The sequence below is a fragment of the Bos indicus genome, chromosome 28, assembly GCF_029378745.1.
Source record: "Bos indicus isolate NIAB-ARS_2022 breed Sahiwal x Tharparkar chromosome 28, NIAB-ARS_B.indTharparkar_mat_pri_1.0, whole genome shotgun sequence".
Classification (NCBI taxonomy): Eukaryota; Metazoa; Chordata; class Mammalia; order Artiodactyla; family Bovidae; genus Bos; species Bos indicus.
Window position 1 is genome coordinate 8,427,987 of NC_091787.1, and position 15,811 is coordinate 8,443,797.

Consider the following 15,811-nt stretch of genomic DNA (forward strand, 5'->3'; position numbering starts at 1 on the left):
TCTTATTGAAGTACAATTGATTTACACTGTTGTGTTAGTTTTTGCTGTAAAGTGACTCAGTTATACTCTTTGTGACCCCATAGACTGTAGCCCACCATATATATATATGAGCTTCCCGGGTGGTGCTAGTGGTAAAGAATCCACCTGCCAATGCAGGAGATGCAGGTTCCATCCCTGGGTTGGGAAGATCCCCTGGAGAAGGAAAGGAAATGGAAACCCCTTCCAGTATTCTTGCTTGGAGAATCCCATGGGCAGAGGAGCTGGGCAGGCTATAGTCTACGGGGCCTAAAGAGCCGGACATGCGCGCGTGTGTGCACTCAGTCGCTTTTTTTCCTATTCTTTCCCATTACGGTTTACCACAGGATATTGAACAGTTCCCTGTGCTGTACAGTAGGACCTTGTTGTTTATCCCTTCTAAAGGTAAGTGGTCACAATTGCTTCAGTGTTTGATTAACTACCATGCATGGACCCGAACATCTTATAAATCAGTAACTTATTAACAGTTAACACAGAATCAAGTGTTAAGGGTTTTATCAGAAATTGGATGGGGTATCAGGTCCTGACCAGCGGGAGTTGACATCAGCTCATCCACACGTATCTTCAGAGACATTGAAACTGGGCAGACCTCCAGCTTATTCCCCGCCCTTCCTGCTCTGGCTGTGCACCCTGGGGAGGGTAGAGTGGTGTGCACCCTGGGAGAAGGAGCTGGGACATGGGGCAGGGTGGAGAAACTGCCTGTGCCCTGTGTCCTCCCACCACGCTGAAGAGCTGAAGATGAAGTATAGGGGTGAAGTCTGTCTAATCTTTATCTCAGCCCATCTTCTTCTCAGGTCAAAACACCAGTTGTTTTTTGTTTGTTATGGTTTTTGGCCACATGACACAGCTTGTGGGATCTCTAGTTCCCCGATCAGGGATTGAACCCATGCCCCCTGCACTGGAAGCATGGAGTCTAAACCATTGAACCATCAGGGGAGTCCCCAAACACTAGCTGTCATGACTCCCATGTCAAATTGGAGCAGTCATCAGAACAAAATCCCCTCTGACCTTTGGTTTGTTCTCTTGCCATGACTCCCTCAGAGGGAAGCTGCTGCTGACTTAGACTCATTGTTGAGATCTGTGGGGGTGGTGTTCAGCGTTGAAAGTAAGACCTATGGATTTGTGTAGCAGGAGTCCCAGCATGAAGTGACTCTGTGATCAGCCTGGGATCTGATGCATCAGAGCTGCACAAAGGAGAATGGCCAGGCCACCTGGGAGCTGAGAGACAAGGAGCTCAGAATCAACCAGAGGTTTGGAAGGGGCCCAGCATTCCCATGGGCGGGGGCAGAGTCGAGGGAGCTGGTTCCCTCCATGTATTTCCAGGTCGGGCTGCCTGGGACACTGGGTTGCATTCAGAAGATGAATCATTGCAAAGCCAGCTGATGCCTGTAGAGCTCTTTCCCCCAGAGGTGGTGTCTGATAACAGGGCTTTGTGGCCTGTTATCCATTCATTCCAGTGGTCAGAAGCCAGGAGAGGCTGAGAGGAAGTCATCAGCCTCGCTGACAGAGAGGCTGAGCCAAGAGGGAAATCCCAGGAGGATTCCTCACTGTTCTCCCAACAACACAGATTCCACACATGGCATTCACACGCCCCATTCATAGGCTCTGTCTGCAATACTCTGGGAGCTACTCTCTGTCCAGAGAGCTGTGGATTACAAGTACTTTGTATTTCAGAATGTTATCACATACTTAAATGTCCCACTAACGATGTTACACCTAAAGGGGAGTAAAAAGTTGAGCTGTCAAAAAAAAAGTCGGGGTCGGGGGGACGGGAAATAACCATAGGATTCTCAATTGCTAAGCACACTTTTTATTGAAGTACAACATACATACAGAAAAGGGCACAAACCACAAGTGTACAGCTCAAAGAATTTTCACAAAATAGACATGCCCAAGTGACCAGCAACCGGATCAAGGAACAGAACATCCAAGGAACACCCTTGTGCCCATCTAAGAGTAACTTACATAACTACTTGCGAACAGCTTTGCCGGGTTTCTCACTTGATGTAAACAGAACTATACGGTACGGCTTTGCCTCCTCTTGTGAGACTCACAGTGCTGTCTGCGTGTCTGCACGAGTGTCGCTTCTCCTTGCTGTGTGGGGCTTCATTGTGTGAATAGACTATAACTTGTTTATCCGTTCAACATGGGCATGTGGGTACTTTCCAGTTTGGGGTTATTATGAACAGTGCTTCTCTGAATTTTCTAGTACATTTCTCTTGGTGAATATACATACACATTTCTTTTGGGTAGACACCTAGGAATGGAGTCTTTAGGTCATATGATAAGTACACTTAACCCAGGCTATTTCACAGAAGAATGAGGAATTTATTGGATGGAGCTTGAATGCTCACCGAACTGACAGAAAGCTAGAAAGGAGAGTTAGGAAGACAGGTGGGGGCCGCGACAGCCCAGTGGGGCCAAGGAATGAAGCAGAAACAATCTGCTCAGGACTCCGTCATCCCTAGACACCACCACCAGTGGGCGCCACCCCTGGCCTGCTAGTCTCGGAAACCTTCACGATGGGCCACTGCCAGCCCTGGGCCATCACGGCGCCCATGAAATGAATCTCAGCATCCCTTCATTTCTGTGTCACCTGCACCAAACTCACAGTCCTAAGCATGGGTGTCCAAGGAGTCCACCCTAGGTCACTGGTCACTGCCTGGTCAGTCTGGTGCTGGAGAAGGGGGTGCACCTGAGACAGGGAAGGCGTTCCCATTTCAGCATCCATGGTGCTGGAGGCGCTGCATCCCACTACATTTGTTTATATGGGGTGATTTCATGATTTCCCCCTTCAGGAAACGGGTCAGGTGTTGGACAGTCAAGCTGGAAACACCACATGAAAACTGCTCACTCCAGGCAGCTTCATCGGATCCCTACTTCTGCTGGGGGAGGGTCTTATCCACACACTTGTGCGTCTCACAGCCCATGCGCATGAGTTCGCCTTTACGGGCAACACTGAGTTCAGGGATACATTAGAAGGGGCAAGCCACACAAAATGCTGTAGGTTTGAAAGGCAAAGGTGTAGTGAGAGACAAAAAGCATTTCCTGGAGGGATGCAAGGCAGACAGGAGGAGAGGGAAGAGAACATGGAGGGATGGTGAAAGCGAAAACAAAAGGAAGAAAGTCTGGTGAAGTCCAGGAGCGCACTAGTTCTCTCTTGACCTGGTTTAGCTGGTTTCTGTGTTGTCCCACTGTCCCAGTCTCTCTGATGTGCTTTTATGGATTGTGCTTTGCTTGATCAAGTTAATGATGTTGACATGGACCACAGGATAAAGAGATCCTGGTCATAAACCAAAATAGAGGGAGACTGGAAGTCATATTACCACAGACAGCATACAATTATGCTATAGTTTGAGCACACAGCTTCCTAACAACACTGGTATTGTCAGGGAGCTTTCATGAAAGGAAGAATTGATTTCAACAAAAGAAGCCAAGAATAAAAATGTACTAAAATCATTCACAAGGGTAGCAAGTCACTAATTGATCTGAAAATTATATTGTCTTTTTTGCGGGTGATTTTATATGATTCTTCCAACTGAACCATGGATCTTTGAAGTCACGCATTCTAGATCCCTATACTATAACCTGGCATTCAGTAAATTTACTTGTTTTAAATGATAATCAGAGCTTTCATCTATGTAGCACCTCCTCCTATCTTAGAGCAAAGACAGGAGGAGTTCAGTTCAATTGCTCAGTTGTGTCCAACTCTTTGTGACTCCATGACTCGCAGCACGCCAGGCCTCCCTGTCCATCACCAACTCCCGGAGTTTACTCAAACTCATGTCCATCGAGTTGGTGATGCCATCCAACCATCTCAATCTCTGTCGTCCCCTTCTCCTCCCTCCTTCAATCTTTCCCAGCATCAGGGTCTTCTCAAATCAGTCAGCTCTTCGCATCAGGTGGCCAAACTACTGGAGTTTCAGCTTCAATATCAGTCCTTCCAGTGAACACCCAGGACTGATCTCCTTTATGATGGACAGGAGGAGTAACTGCCCACTATCCACAATCTGCAGACTGGAACGCTCCAGGCATACAGTGGCTTGCCTAGAATTACTCAGTGTAGCCACTGCCAGAGCCAGGGTGGGAGGAAATTTCCAAACAAATGGAACAGGGCAAACTTGGACAGAGCATTCACTCTCTACCCTGTGGTTTACTCCCTTCCTTTATTGGAGTGATAGGAGTTTGTCTTAGGTGAAACCTGCAAGTTTGTCTCAGAAAAATCAAAAGCTGTCAAGCCTTCCACGTGGGCAGACACATATCATTTTCCATAAGCTGCCAGAATATGGGACTGACACGTCTGCTCCCAGGGAAGATGGGAAGAGAAGTGTGCTGCTGAGCAGACCCCAGCAATGGTGCTTCGTGGCACATGGCTCAAGCTGTTTTCAGGTCTACCTACCTACCTGCAAACAGGTAGGGCTGGAAGACAGTGGAACTCAGGGGCTTAGGAGTTGGACTGTCTGCACTCAGGTCCCAGCCTTCTGGCTTACTATCTATAGCTTGGGGAAACTACATGGTCTCTCTGTGCCTCAGTTTTCCTCTTTTTAGAACAGATGTATGTTGTTGGAGGATTAAGTAAGTGGATACATGTGAATGCTTCGATCAGTGGAGGCTACATGGTGAGCTGCTCCCCCTGACTCGCTCCTCTGGGGCAGGGGCCACCCTAGTGAAATCCTGCAGGGCCCAGTGCTGTGCCCAGAACAGGCCCGTATTAATGCAGCCCCTGCAGGGCAGGAGCCAGAATAGGAGGAAGCAGGATGAAGTGGTATTTGGAGAGAAGAAACATGCCCCTGGCCTGCTTGGCTGGAGCACGTAAAGAGAAGTGATGGGGCCACATTTACAGTTAAGCTCACTCCAGTATCTACCCACCACCTGCATTTGCAGAAGGACCACCTACAAAGGGAATCAAGGACAATCAGTGGGAAACAGGGGTCTGGGCCCCCCATCTGGGGTTGAGTCACAGGGCCCCCGGATGACCCTATTTAGAAAACCATCCAGTGATGTGGGTTCTTTCTTTTTTAAACAGGATGATGGAAAAGCAGGAAATAGAAAACTTCCAGAACTTTCTCCAGGAAGAGAGATGGAACCTTTACCCACAGACTTCAGTTGGTCAAAATGCTCTAATTTGATACTGAATGATGGTAAATGGGGGGCTTGTTGAGTACCTCTTCTCTTCTCAATAAATTATCCACTGAAATGTATAAACTTGATGTAAGTAAACTTGGGAACTGATGTTTAAAAAGTTTAAGCCCTTACACCCATACTTATTTTTAACTTGGCACATTTGTTATTTGGCTATAAAAAAGGTGTATTTTCTTTACTAATAATGAAAATAACAGAAACATGAAAAGAAAAGGTGAAACTGCAGACAAGGAAGAAAACCAATGAAAAGACAGGCAGCGGGGTAACGCTGGTTGGGCAGGGGTGAGTGTGGGCAGAGCTCCCTAAAGCTAAGAGCGTGCGTGGTCTCTACCAGGGATTTTAGAGACAGAAAAGGAGACATTTTCACAACAAATGGAGTCAGAGGATGGTACAAAAGAACTTCTTCTCTCGGAAGGGGTTTTCTGACGCAGGCACCGGGATGATGAGAGGGTCCTCCCTCACATGAGCTTCACAGTAGGCCAGGAGGTCCGCCGCTGCCTGGGAGACCTGGGGGGTACACAGCACAAGTGCAGGGTTAGAGGCCAGTTCACGGTGGGTCCAAGGCAAAGGTGTCGGTCTGGAAAGTGGACAAGCCTGAGGATAGGCTGTGCTGCATGCACTGCCGATGACAAGGCATTCCGCGGTCTGGAGAGAGGGCTTGTGCAAATCCAGAGACGGGTTTTGAAAGTTGCCTCCGAGGAAATGTAATAGAGAAGAACAAGCCTGACTCCATATTGGATCTATTCCTTTAGCTCTAACCCTTGTGCTGTGTTATCTGTGCTTTGTCATGCAGGCTCTGCATCTTTCATAAAAGAATGCTCCTCCTGAAATATACAGGAGACCCATTCTCAAGGCTCTGACCTTTAAAAGTATAACACTTTTCCATTCACAGAGAGATAGAAAGTTGCAGAACAGAGAAGAGCATTTATCTTGTTGGAGGTTTATGGGAATATTGTGACCAGAGCTATGCGGACAGCTGTGAGAACAAAGGATTCCAATACCAAGAAATTTGTAATAACCAGCCACCCTCTCTCCTCCTTTAGTATAAAAGAAACCCGAGTTCTAATTCAGGGAAGATGGTTCTTTGGGACACCAGTCCACCGTCTTCTCCATCTGCTGGCTCTCCAAATAAAGTCAGTCTTCTTTGCCCCTACAACTCGTCTCTCGACTTAGTGGCCTGTCATGGGTCAAGCAGGACGAGCTTGGACTAGGTGACAGAAAGAGGTGCCACACAGTGGAAGTGTAGATCAATACCAGCAGAGGTATGAGGCACCATCAGGAGGGTCTAGACATCTAGTCCTACTCGGAACTGAGTGATGAGTGACGGTTCCAGGCCAGGAGCCTCACCAATGACTCTGTAAAACGACCTCTAGACAGATAAAGCCAATTTCTGGCCCTGGTGATTGTAATTATTATTATTAGTGTTATTGTTTTACTGCAATCCACTCTCATGACCAACCCAGGCTCTTGATCCTTCCCAGGAGAACACAGATCATAAGCACATTACAGAGAACACACACACACATAAGCTACACACAAGCCCACATTGAACTCGGAAGGCCAACTCTCTCTGAGCAGAGAGTTGCTCCTGACCAGAAACCTCTTTGATTTTCCTTTCAGGCTTCTCTGAAGCCTGTTGACACTTGGCAGCTGTGGATCAAATTATCTTGCAGGTAATCTCCAGGAGCAAGGGACCAGCTCATTGGCCCGTGGTCTAGGTCACGAGTCCAGCAAATGACTGGTCTGCGTATTGAATCATCCTGCCGGTTGGCTTGTTCTGCCTGTAAGTGCCTATTAGAGGCCACAGGCTGCAGTAAGTATATAGCAGTCAAAAGGAATCCTTTTCATGCAATTAGTGTCTAATCTCCCCCAGAATGATAAACACGCTGCAGGTGAAAGAAAAACGTTTGAAGGCCCCCAGGACACACAAGCCATACACCTTCCAACCGGGTTTTAAAAATTGGCTGTTGGTACTTCCCTAGTGGCCCAGTGGCTAAGACTCCGCATTCCCAATGCAGGGGGCCTGGGTTCAATCACCGATCAAGGAACTAGATCTTATGTGCTGCAACTAAGAGTTCACCTGCTGCAACTATTAACAAAAGTCTCGCATGCCACAACTAAGACCTGGTACAGCCAAATGAATAAATATTAAAAACAAAACAAAAACAATGCCACCAAGGCTCAAAACTTAAAAAAAAAACTGGCCCATCTTCCAAAATTTTATAGAAAATCTTCTGATTTCCAGCCTAGATTTACCTATTTCAGCAGTGGCTAGAATATAACAAATAATTTTAGTGGAGATACGTAATACATTTTTCCTTCTGATGAAACAACTAAAAGTTGAGCCTATGAGTCCACCTAAATCCAGACAAAGTCTACATTTGTTGGGAGTGTGGGATGGAGCATCAGGCTTCCCTGTCCATCTTAGTCCCAAGGTGACTGTGCGACTCTAGGTAAGTCACTCAACTTCTCTGAGCTTTAGCTTCCTCATTTATAACATTGGGAGAGTTAGCTATCTCCAAGATCCTGTTTACTCTAAACGGTCTGTAGTTTTAGCTCTGATAGCACCACCGCAGTGCAGTAGAGCCTAAATAAAATGGATGTTGGGTTGAATGAGAATGAAGTTTGCAGTGATTTACAGGACACCCATACAGGAATCTCCCAGGTGAGGTGGAGGCCACAGGTTAGGCCTGCAGGGGACCTATGAGGCCAACACGAGGGGCTAGAGAACAGGAGCAGGGAAGCTGACTCTGGAGCCCACAAAGGTGTGAGGGAGGGACTCTGCCGGTGGCCCAGTGGCTAAGGCTCCACGCTCCCAATGCAGGGGGCCTGGGTTTGATTCCCGGGCAGGGAACTTAATTCCACACACCGCAACTACTATTAGAGTCATGCGCCGCCACTAAAAGACCCTGCGTGCCACAGCAAAGACCTGGTGCAGCCAAACAAATAAATGTATTTTTTTTTAAAAAACTCGATAGACATACAAAAAACCAGAATCACACCGTGAGTGCGTGGGTGTGGAGCCTGAGCCTGGCATCAGGCTTGTCACCTTCTGAACCAAAGCCAAGGGCTCTCCCCTGACTGCCTGGGTCGCAGTCCCCTCCTCTCTACTCCAGGCGTCTCCTTCAGCCCACAGAGGCAAGGGGTCTTCTCCATGGCCGCTGTGTTAGGATGACCACAGAATTCACCCAACAGTTCCTCCCACAACCACTGTGAACCAGTCTTCACCACTGCCCAGGCCAGCACGTGCAAGAAGGTGGCGATGTTCGAGCACCTGTCTTCCTCCCTAAGAGCCAGGTCCTCTTAGCTCTAACTTCAGTGAGTTCTTCCAGATGCTTCATTTAAGAAAGTCATGGGACTCCCCTGCTGGTCCATTGGCTAAAACTCCATGCTCCCAATACAGGGGGTCAGGTGTGATCCCCGGGCAGGGAACTAGATCCCACACGCTGCAACTAGGAGTTCAAATGCCACAACTAAGATCCGGGACAGCCAAATATAAATAAATAAATATATATATTTTAAAGTCTTATCATCATCCCCTATCTCTAGTTTTCCTTTTTCCCATCTATTTCACTTTTGGGGACAAGGACATGCTTCCATTCATTCTGAATTCTCTATAAACCTTACAATTTCATCTAGGAAGCTGTGTGTCAATCTTTCAGCTAATTGAGAGGATATAGGGGAAAAAATAAGGCAAGACTTTTGCTTTCCAGGGGTCTGAGAAGACTCAAAAATTGTAACATTACTAAAATAATCAGGGTGCACTAAAACATCACAGAAGCACAGCTGCACACCTCTGCAGGGCTACGCAGACAGGGGTGTCTGAGTTCCCCACCCCATCCAGTTCCACATGGGGGCAGTTACCCTGGTGAACCTGCCCCTTTTATCCAGAGGCTGGTTCCAGCCAACTGATCCCAGAGACGTGATTTTCTGGCAAGCCAAGAATGGCTCATATCTTGTGGCAGATCCATATTAAACAAATCCAAGAGACAACCATATAAAATCATTAATCAAAATAATAGTTGGCATGAACTGAGTCCTTGTTATTAATATGCACCAAGCCCTGGAGCTAAACACATTGTCATATGTCTTGTGTGTGTATGCGTGCTCAGTCGTGCCCAACTCTTTGCGACCCCATGGACTGTAGCCTGCCAGACTTCTCTGCCTATGGAACTCTCCAGGCAAGAAGTTTGGTGCCGGGAGCCGGCGTGAGGAGCTCTACCAGTGGCAAAGGTCATGAGGAAGGAGGCTCGGCATACGCAAAGGCGGGATCGAGCCTCAGGAGTCCCCCTGGATATTCTCGAGCATCTACCCCCAAAAACCAGAGTCTGCCTACTTTACTGCTTTGTGCTCTCACCTCTGACTTTACGGGGGCTGTCCCCCACCACCATCTCGCTCTCTCTAAAAAGAGTTAACTTACAGCTCGAGTTAATAAAGTTCCTGGGCATTTGGAGTGTTTAAATCCAAACCCCTCACATAGCTCTCTAACTTGCCTGACAAGTTTACCCGGACTCCTAAAGCTAGTCATATGATTGTTTACAGTCTCCCAGCCGTGAGAGGCATGGGAAGCTTAAGATATTCAAATAGCTTAGAGCCTCTCAGAGAGTTAGAAACTGTCAGAATAAAACTAGTAAAAGATTTCATTGATGAACCAATGCTTGCTGCCAAGTTTCCATATCCCCCGTATTGTATCCTTGAAAGGATATCCTTGTGTATTAATATAGTTGGTATGTAGTAAAAATAAGTAGTGGCCTTGGTGTTAGCAACTTTAGACCCTTAAAGTAATAAATTCTTTCCTTTGTTGTAAACCCACTGCACTTCTGCCCTATAGGAATGCAACTTTATCTAACACCTTTGGAGGATGGCGCCAAACCTTAAAATAATTACTCTTAGAGAAAATAAGTCTTACAGTTGACAAACCTTTGTCAGAGTCATAAAATGTTAATAGACCTTCTGGCCAGAAGATGATGTAAATCACCTAAACCATTTGTATACGATAAATTTGCAGGAAAGAAATCCTGGTTTCGATAAGGATCAAAGACTGCTGACTTTGCATGATTTCACATCCCCTATTATCCTCTACATGCAACTTAGGGTATAAAAGCCCCTGTTGAAAATAAAGCTACGGGCCTTGCTCACCGAAGCTTGGTCTCCCCACGTCATTCTTTCTTTCACATTCTGGCTGAGTCTCCATCTGGAGCGTGGAGGTCCTCTGCGACCATTTATTTGCCTGGGCTTCTAAGACCCACTCAAGAAGGTGCCTAAGGTGGGGCACCTTCCGCTATTCGAGAGGGCGACTGTGGCCTCCGTGGTCAGAGCTAACCTGATGTCACAGGTTATATTGATTTTCCGCGTAAACCAAGCTACTCAGCCTCTTTTCTCCACTGAATTTTTCTACTGAGCTATCCTCATTCTATTACTCTTTATATCCTTGATGAATATTTAAATAAAGCCAGTGAACTCGCCGAAGCCGTCTCCCCTTCAAATTCCCTGGATCAGCCGGGGCTGGACCTTGGCAGTTTGGAGTGGGTTGCCATTTCCTCCTCCAGGGGATCTTCCTGACCCAGTGATCGAACTCACGTCTCTTGCATCTCCTGCCTTGGCAGGCAGATTCTTTACCGCTGAGCCAAAGCTATGGCTTTTCCAGTAGTCATGTATGGATGTGAGAGTTGGATCACAAAGGAAGCTGAGCACCGAGGAATTGATACTTTTGAACTGTGGTGTCGGAGAAGACTCTTGAGAGTCCCTTGGACTACAAGGAGATCAAACCAATCAATCCTAAAAGATATTAGTCCTGAATATTCATTGGAAGGACTGATGCTGAAGCTGAAGCTCCAATACTTTGGCCACCTGATGCAAAAAACTGACTCATTGGAAAAGACCCTGATGCTGGGAAAGATTGGAGGCAGGAGGAGAAGGAGATGACAGAGAATGAGATGGTTGGATGGCATCACCGACTTGATGGACATGAGTTTGAGTAAGCTCCGGGAGTTGGTGGTGGACAGGGAAGTCTGGTGTGCTGTAGTCCATGGGGTCGCAAAGAGTCAGACATGACTGAGTGACTGAACTGAACTGAGCCACCAGGGAAGCCCCATTATATGTCTGGCCTCATTTAATTCTTCTAAATACTATTGTCAGGGACTCTTCCCTCCTGGAGGAGCCATGTATGGTGGCCAGCCCCCCCAGCCAGAGGCCTTTGAGGAGCCACGGGCAGCAGGATTGGAGGAGGTGGGGCCCAGTGACCACTCCCTGCCGCCAGATCCGCACCTACCCTACCAGTTGCTGCCAGGTCCAGGGCAGTATCATCGAGGACTGGTGACCTCGCCCCTGCCTGCTCCACCCGCCCTGCATGAGCCACTCTACTTGCCTTCTGAGTATGAAACAGCCCCCGGAAACTTTGGGGGTTTTACTGAGGATGTTCCTACTTGCGAGACATGTGGGAAGACCTTCTCATGCTCTTACACACTGCGGCGTCACGCCACAGTGCACACGCGGGAGCGACCCTACGATGCCGCTACTGCCTGCGCAGCTACACGCAGTCAGGGGACCTGTACCGCCACATCCGCAAGGCTCACAATGAGGACCTGGCCAAACGCAGCAAACCGGATCCAGAGGCTGGCCCCGTCCTGGGAGCGCAGCCCCTCCCTGGCTTCCCGACTGCAGACAGACGAGCAGCAGTGCTGGAGGGCCACCCAGAGATTTTGTACTTGGTTCCAAAAACTGACATCCGGGAGAGCGTGCGCCGGGAGAGCGAGCGCCGGGAGAGCGAGCATCCAGGCTTGCTCTTGCTGCCACCAGGGGGCAGCACGGAAGGTGGAAGCACCTGATTTCCTCGCTGGGGACGGAATGAAGATTCTGCCCAGGCTGAAGGTTCCTACCCTTTTCTTCTCTCAGCCACAGAGGACTTTATGGGTATTGCATCTCAGCCAACTCCTCGCCGCCCTGGAAATTTTCCTGAGATGTAATCGCTTCTCACTCTGCATTTTGGACCATAAAACTGGCAGTGAAAGTATTTCTCTGAACCGGTTGGCTGGTTTCTTCCACAAACCTGCATGCCTCCTGATTTTTTCTCCAGGCTTTTTAGGAATCTGACACCTGCATTTGGGGTAGGGGTCAGGTTGCTTAGGAAGAAAAAAGTGAGATAAGGAGAGGGTAATGTAGACTTTACTTAGGAAAAGTATACAAATTAGGTTATTTTACACAATTACGGTTTATTGTGGGAGAAGGCAATGGCAACCCAACTCCAGTACTCTTGCCTGGAAAATCCCATGGACGGAGGAGCCTGGTGGGCTGCAGTCCATGGGGTCCCTAGGAGTCCGACATGACTGAGCGACTTCACTTTCACTTCCATGCATTGGAGAAGGAAATGGCAACCCACTCCAGTATTCTTGCCTGGAGAATCCCAGGGACGGAGGAACCTGGTGGGCTGCCATCTATGGGGTTGCACAGAATTGGACACGACTGAAGCAACTTAGTAGCAGCAGCAGCAGCAGCAAAGTCACTTTACAGATGAGGAAACTAAGGCATGAAAGTTAAGAAATCTGTCCAAGTTCATACAACCAGTAAGAGAGAGACCAGGATTGAAGCCAAGCGGTCCGGCTACAGAAGCTAAACACTACAGTAGCTGCCTGATTAATTGCTCATGAAAACTGTACCTGGAAGGTGGCCTGGAAAGTTCTTGTCTGCTGGGCCAGCACACTCTTTTTGTAGACCAGCTACCTGGGAACTCATGTGACCAGAAGGAGAAGTCCTGCAACTAAAATTTCTTAGGTCATTTGTTTAATCCAGGGACAATTTAAAAATAATCTTTTGGTCATGCTGCACGGCATGTGGGATCTTAGTTCTCTGATCAGGGATTGAACCCACACCCACGGCACTGTCAGCATGGGATCTTAACCGCTGGACCACCAGGGCAGCCCCCCATGGACAATCTTGCCAAGAAAACCATGAGTGTCAGCAGCTGGGACTGGCTTCCTCTTCCTTTGCCCTGGCTTGGATGGATGCTCCAATATTGCTCTGAGACTCCTTCCTCTAGGCTGTGACCTGCATGCTGTTCGTGTATCAACAAGGATGCTATTACACTGGGTTGGCTCTAATTCCTTAGTAGCAGCCTTTTTAAACTAAGGGTTTCCCAGGTGGTGTTAGTGGTCAAGAATCTGCCTGCCAAGGCAGGAGATACAAGAGACCCAGGTTCAATCCCTGGGTTGGAAAGATCCCCTGGAGGAGGAAAATGGCAACCCACTCCAGTATTCTTGCTTGGAATATCCCATGGACTAGATGAGCCAGGTGGGCTACAGTCCACAGTGTCCCAAAGAGTTGGACATAACTGAGCACAGCACAGCCTTTTTAAACTAACGCCTAAGCCAGAGAACTTGAAAAGGTGAAACTTAAGACCACCACAAACAGCCAGCCAGGCTTTCCCACCTAATGCAACTGCTTAAGCTAAACCTGTCAAATAGTGCTTTGCTTCAGCATCTTTCTACAAACACCTTGCCCTCTGCCTGTCAACGGATGGTGCTAACTACCTTTGGTTTAGCATTGCCAGCTTCGACTCCACCTGTGTCCAAATTAAATAAAAAAATTTTAATGTTCTTCAGTTTACCTACTAACAACAGGATCCAGCTGGTCTGAAGTTTGCAAATATTATTAGCAGGTATTTTTTGGTTTTTGGTTTACTAAATATCATCACTTTTTTTTTTTTTTTGGCTTTTTGGTTTGCTAAATATTATTTCAGCTTCCTTCCTCTTGATCAGTTTACTTGTTCAGATGCTTGTCAACATCCATTCATTGTGGGCAGATTTGACTAATTTTCTGAGAGCTACCGCACCGCAAGGGGGCGCTGCATCCTCAACCATCCGGCCAAGGCATGGGAGGAGGGGTTCAAAAAATGGGGCTTTAGGGGTCGCCCTGCGGAGGTGCGGTAGTTTGAGCATTCTTTGGCATTGCCTTTCTTTGGGATTGGAATGAAAACTGACCTTTTCCAGTCCTGTGGCCACTGCTGAGTTTTCCAAATTTGCTGGCATATTGAGTGCAGCATCATCTTTCAGGATTTGAAATAGCTCAACTGGAATTCCATCACCTCCATTAGCTTTGTTCATAGTGATGCTTTCTAAGGCCCACTTGACTTCACATTCCAGGATGTCTGGCTCTAGGTGAGTGATCACACCATCGTGATTATCTTGGTCATGAAGATCTTTTTTGTATAGTTCTTCTGTGTATTCTTGCCATCTCTTCTTAATATCTTCTGCTTCTGTTAGGTCCATACCATTTCTGTCCTTTATCGAGCCCATCTTTGCATGAAATGTTCCCTTGGTATCTCTAATTTTCTTGAAAAGATGCCGAAGAATTGATGCTTTTGAACTGTGATGTTGGAGAAGACTCCTGAGAGTCCCTTCCAACCAGTCCATTCTGAAGGAGATCAGCCCTGGGTGTTCTTTGGAAGGAATGATGCTAAAGCTGAAACTCCAATACTTTGGCCACCTCATGCGAAGAGTTGACTCATTGGAAAAGACCCTGATGCTGGGAGGGATTGGGGGCAGAAGGAGAAGGGGACGGCAGAGGATGAGATGGCTGGATGGCATCACTGACTTGATGGGCGTGAGTCTGGGTGAACTCCAGGAGTTGGTGATGGACAGGGAGGCCTGCCGTGCTGCGATTCGTGGGGTCGCAAAGAGTCGGACACAACTGAGCGACTAAACTGAACTGAACTGAACTGTGGAGGTGAGTTAAGACTGGTCTCCTTCTGGTCTCACAGTTGTATATTTGCTCCCCTCACAGCCCCGGGTCTACAACCATGCCATTAACATGTGGCCTCACTAGCTCTAAGCAGGTCCAACCTAGGGCTTTTTCTGTCATATCAAAGGTGATACTGTGCTTGATGCCACAATTTTTCTTTCAAGAAAACAAGCTGTTCTTAGAATGCCTCCTTTTGTTGTTTCAGGGTCACAGATGTGTTTGCTTAGTTATATGTACACACCTCTGGATTGCAGAGTTCCATCTGGAGCACCTGTACTACAAGAATGAAACCAGAATTGTTAGTACTGGTACCAAGTGATCAGCACCCAGTTTTGTGTGGATCTGGGTCGGCTCCACACAGTATTAGCTTTATTATAGATGCACTCAAATTATTGAGAACATCCTACAGCACAGTATGAGCAAATTAAGTCATTTTACAATAAAAGGAGTTTTCCACCTTTTCCCACCTTTGCCATCAGCTTTATTTCATGCAGTGTCCAAGGTCCCTTTACTCCTGTATAACCAAAGTATCTTGGATAACCCCTGAAGCTTGCTGTAATGGGATCTGAAGATACACACATGTAACGATCATCTTAATGAGCCTTCCAGAGGAAAGGTGACACCCTAACACGCAGTTTAGTAGCCCGGCATTAATTAAACTAAAAACCCACTCCGTAGATTGAAAGGGAGGGTTTCCTTAATCAGCCCTAGATTGATTTTTATGGTTCAAAGTTTCCTTCAGTGTATACAAAATATTGCATGCAGACTTCACCATATCCTAGAAACATCTGCCATCTTTGAAACATAAAATAGACAATTTACTTTCTAAGAGAAATCTTTATTCTGAAATTTAAGACTCCGTTACTGTTTATGTTTTATCAAGCCTGAAGTCTGCTTT

The 15,811-nt window shown here is 47.3% G+C and overlaps 1 protein-coding gene across 1 annotated transcript in view; it reads right to left on the minus strand.

Annotated features, from left to right (window-relative positions):
- Positions 1 to 1,830: 1,830 nt before the first annotated feature.
- GNG4 (G protein subunit gamma 4) overlaps positions 1,831 to 15,811 on the minus strand; it is a 68,891-nt gene continuing 54,910 nt past the window's right edge. The window contains exon 4 of the mRNA XM_070782344.1: positions 1,831 to 5,685. Coding sequence (XP_070638445.1) covers positions 5,557 to 5,685 — 129 coding nt within the window. The 3' untranslated portion in view covers positions 1,831 to 5,556. The remainder of the gene's footprint in view (positions 5,686 to 15,811) is intronic.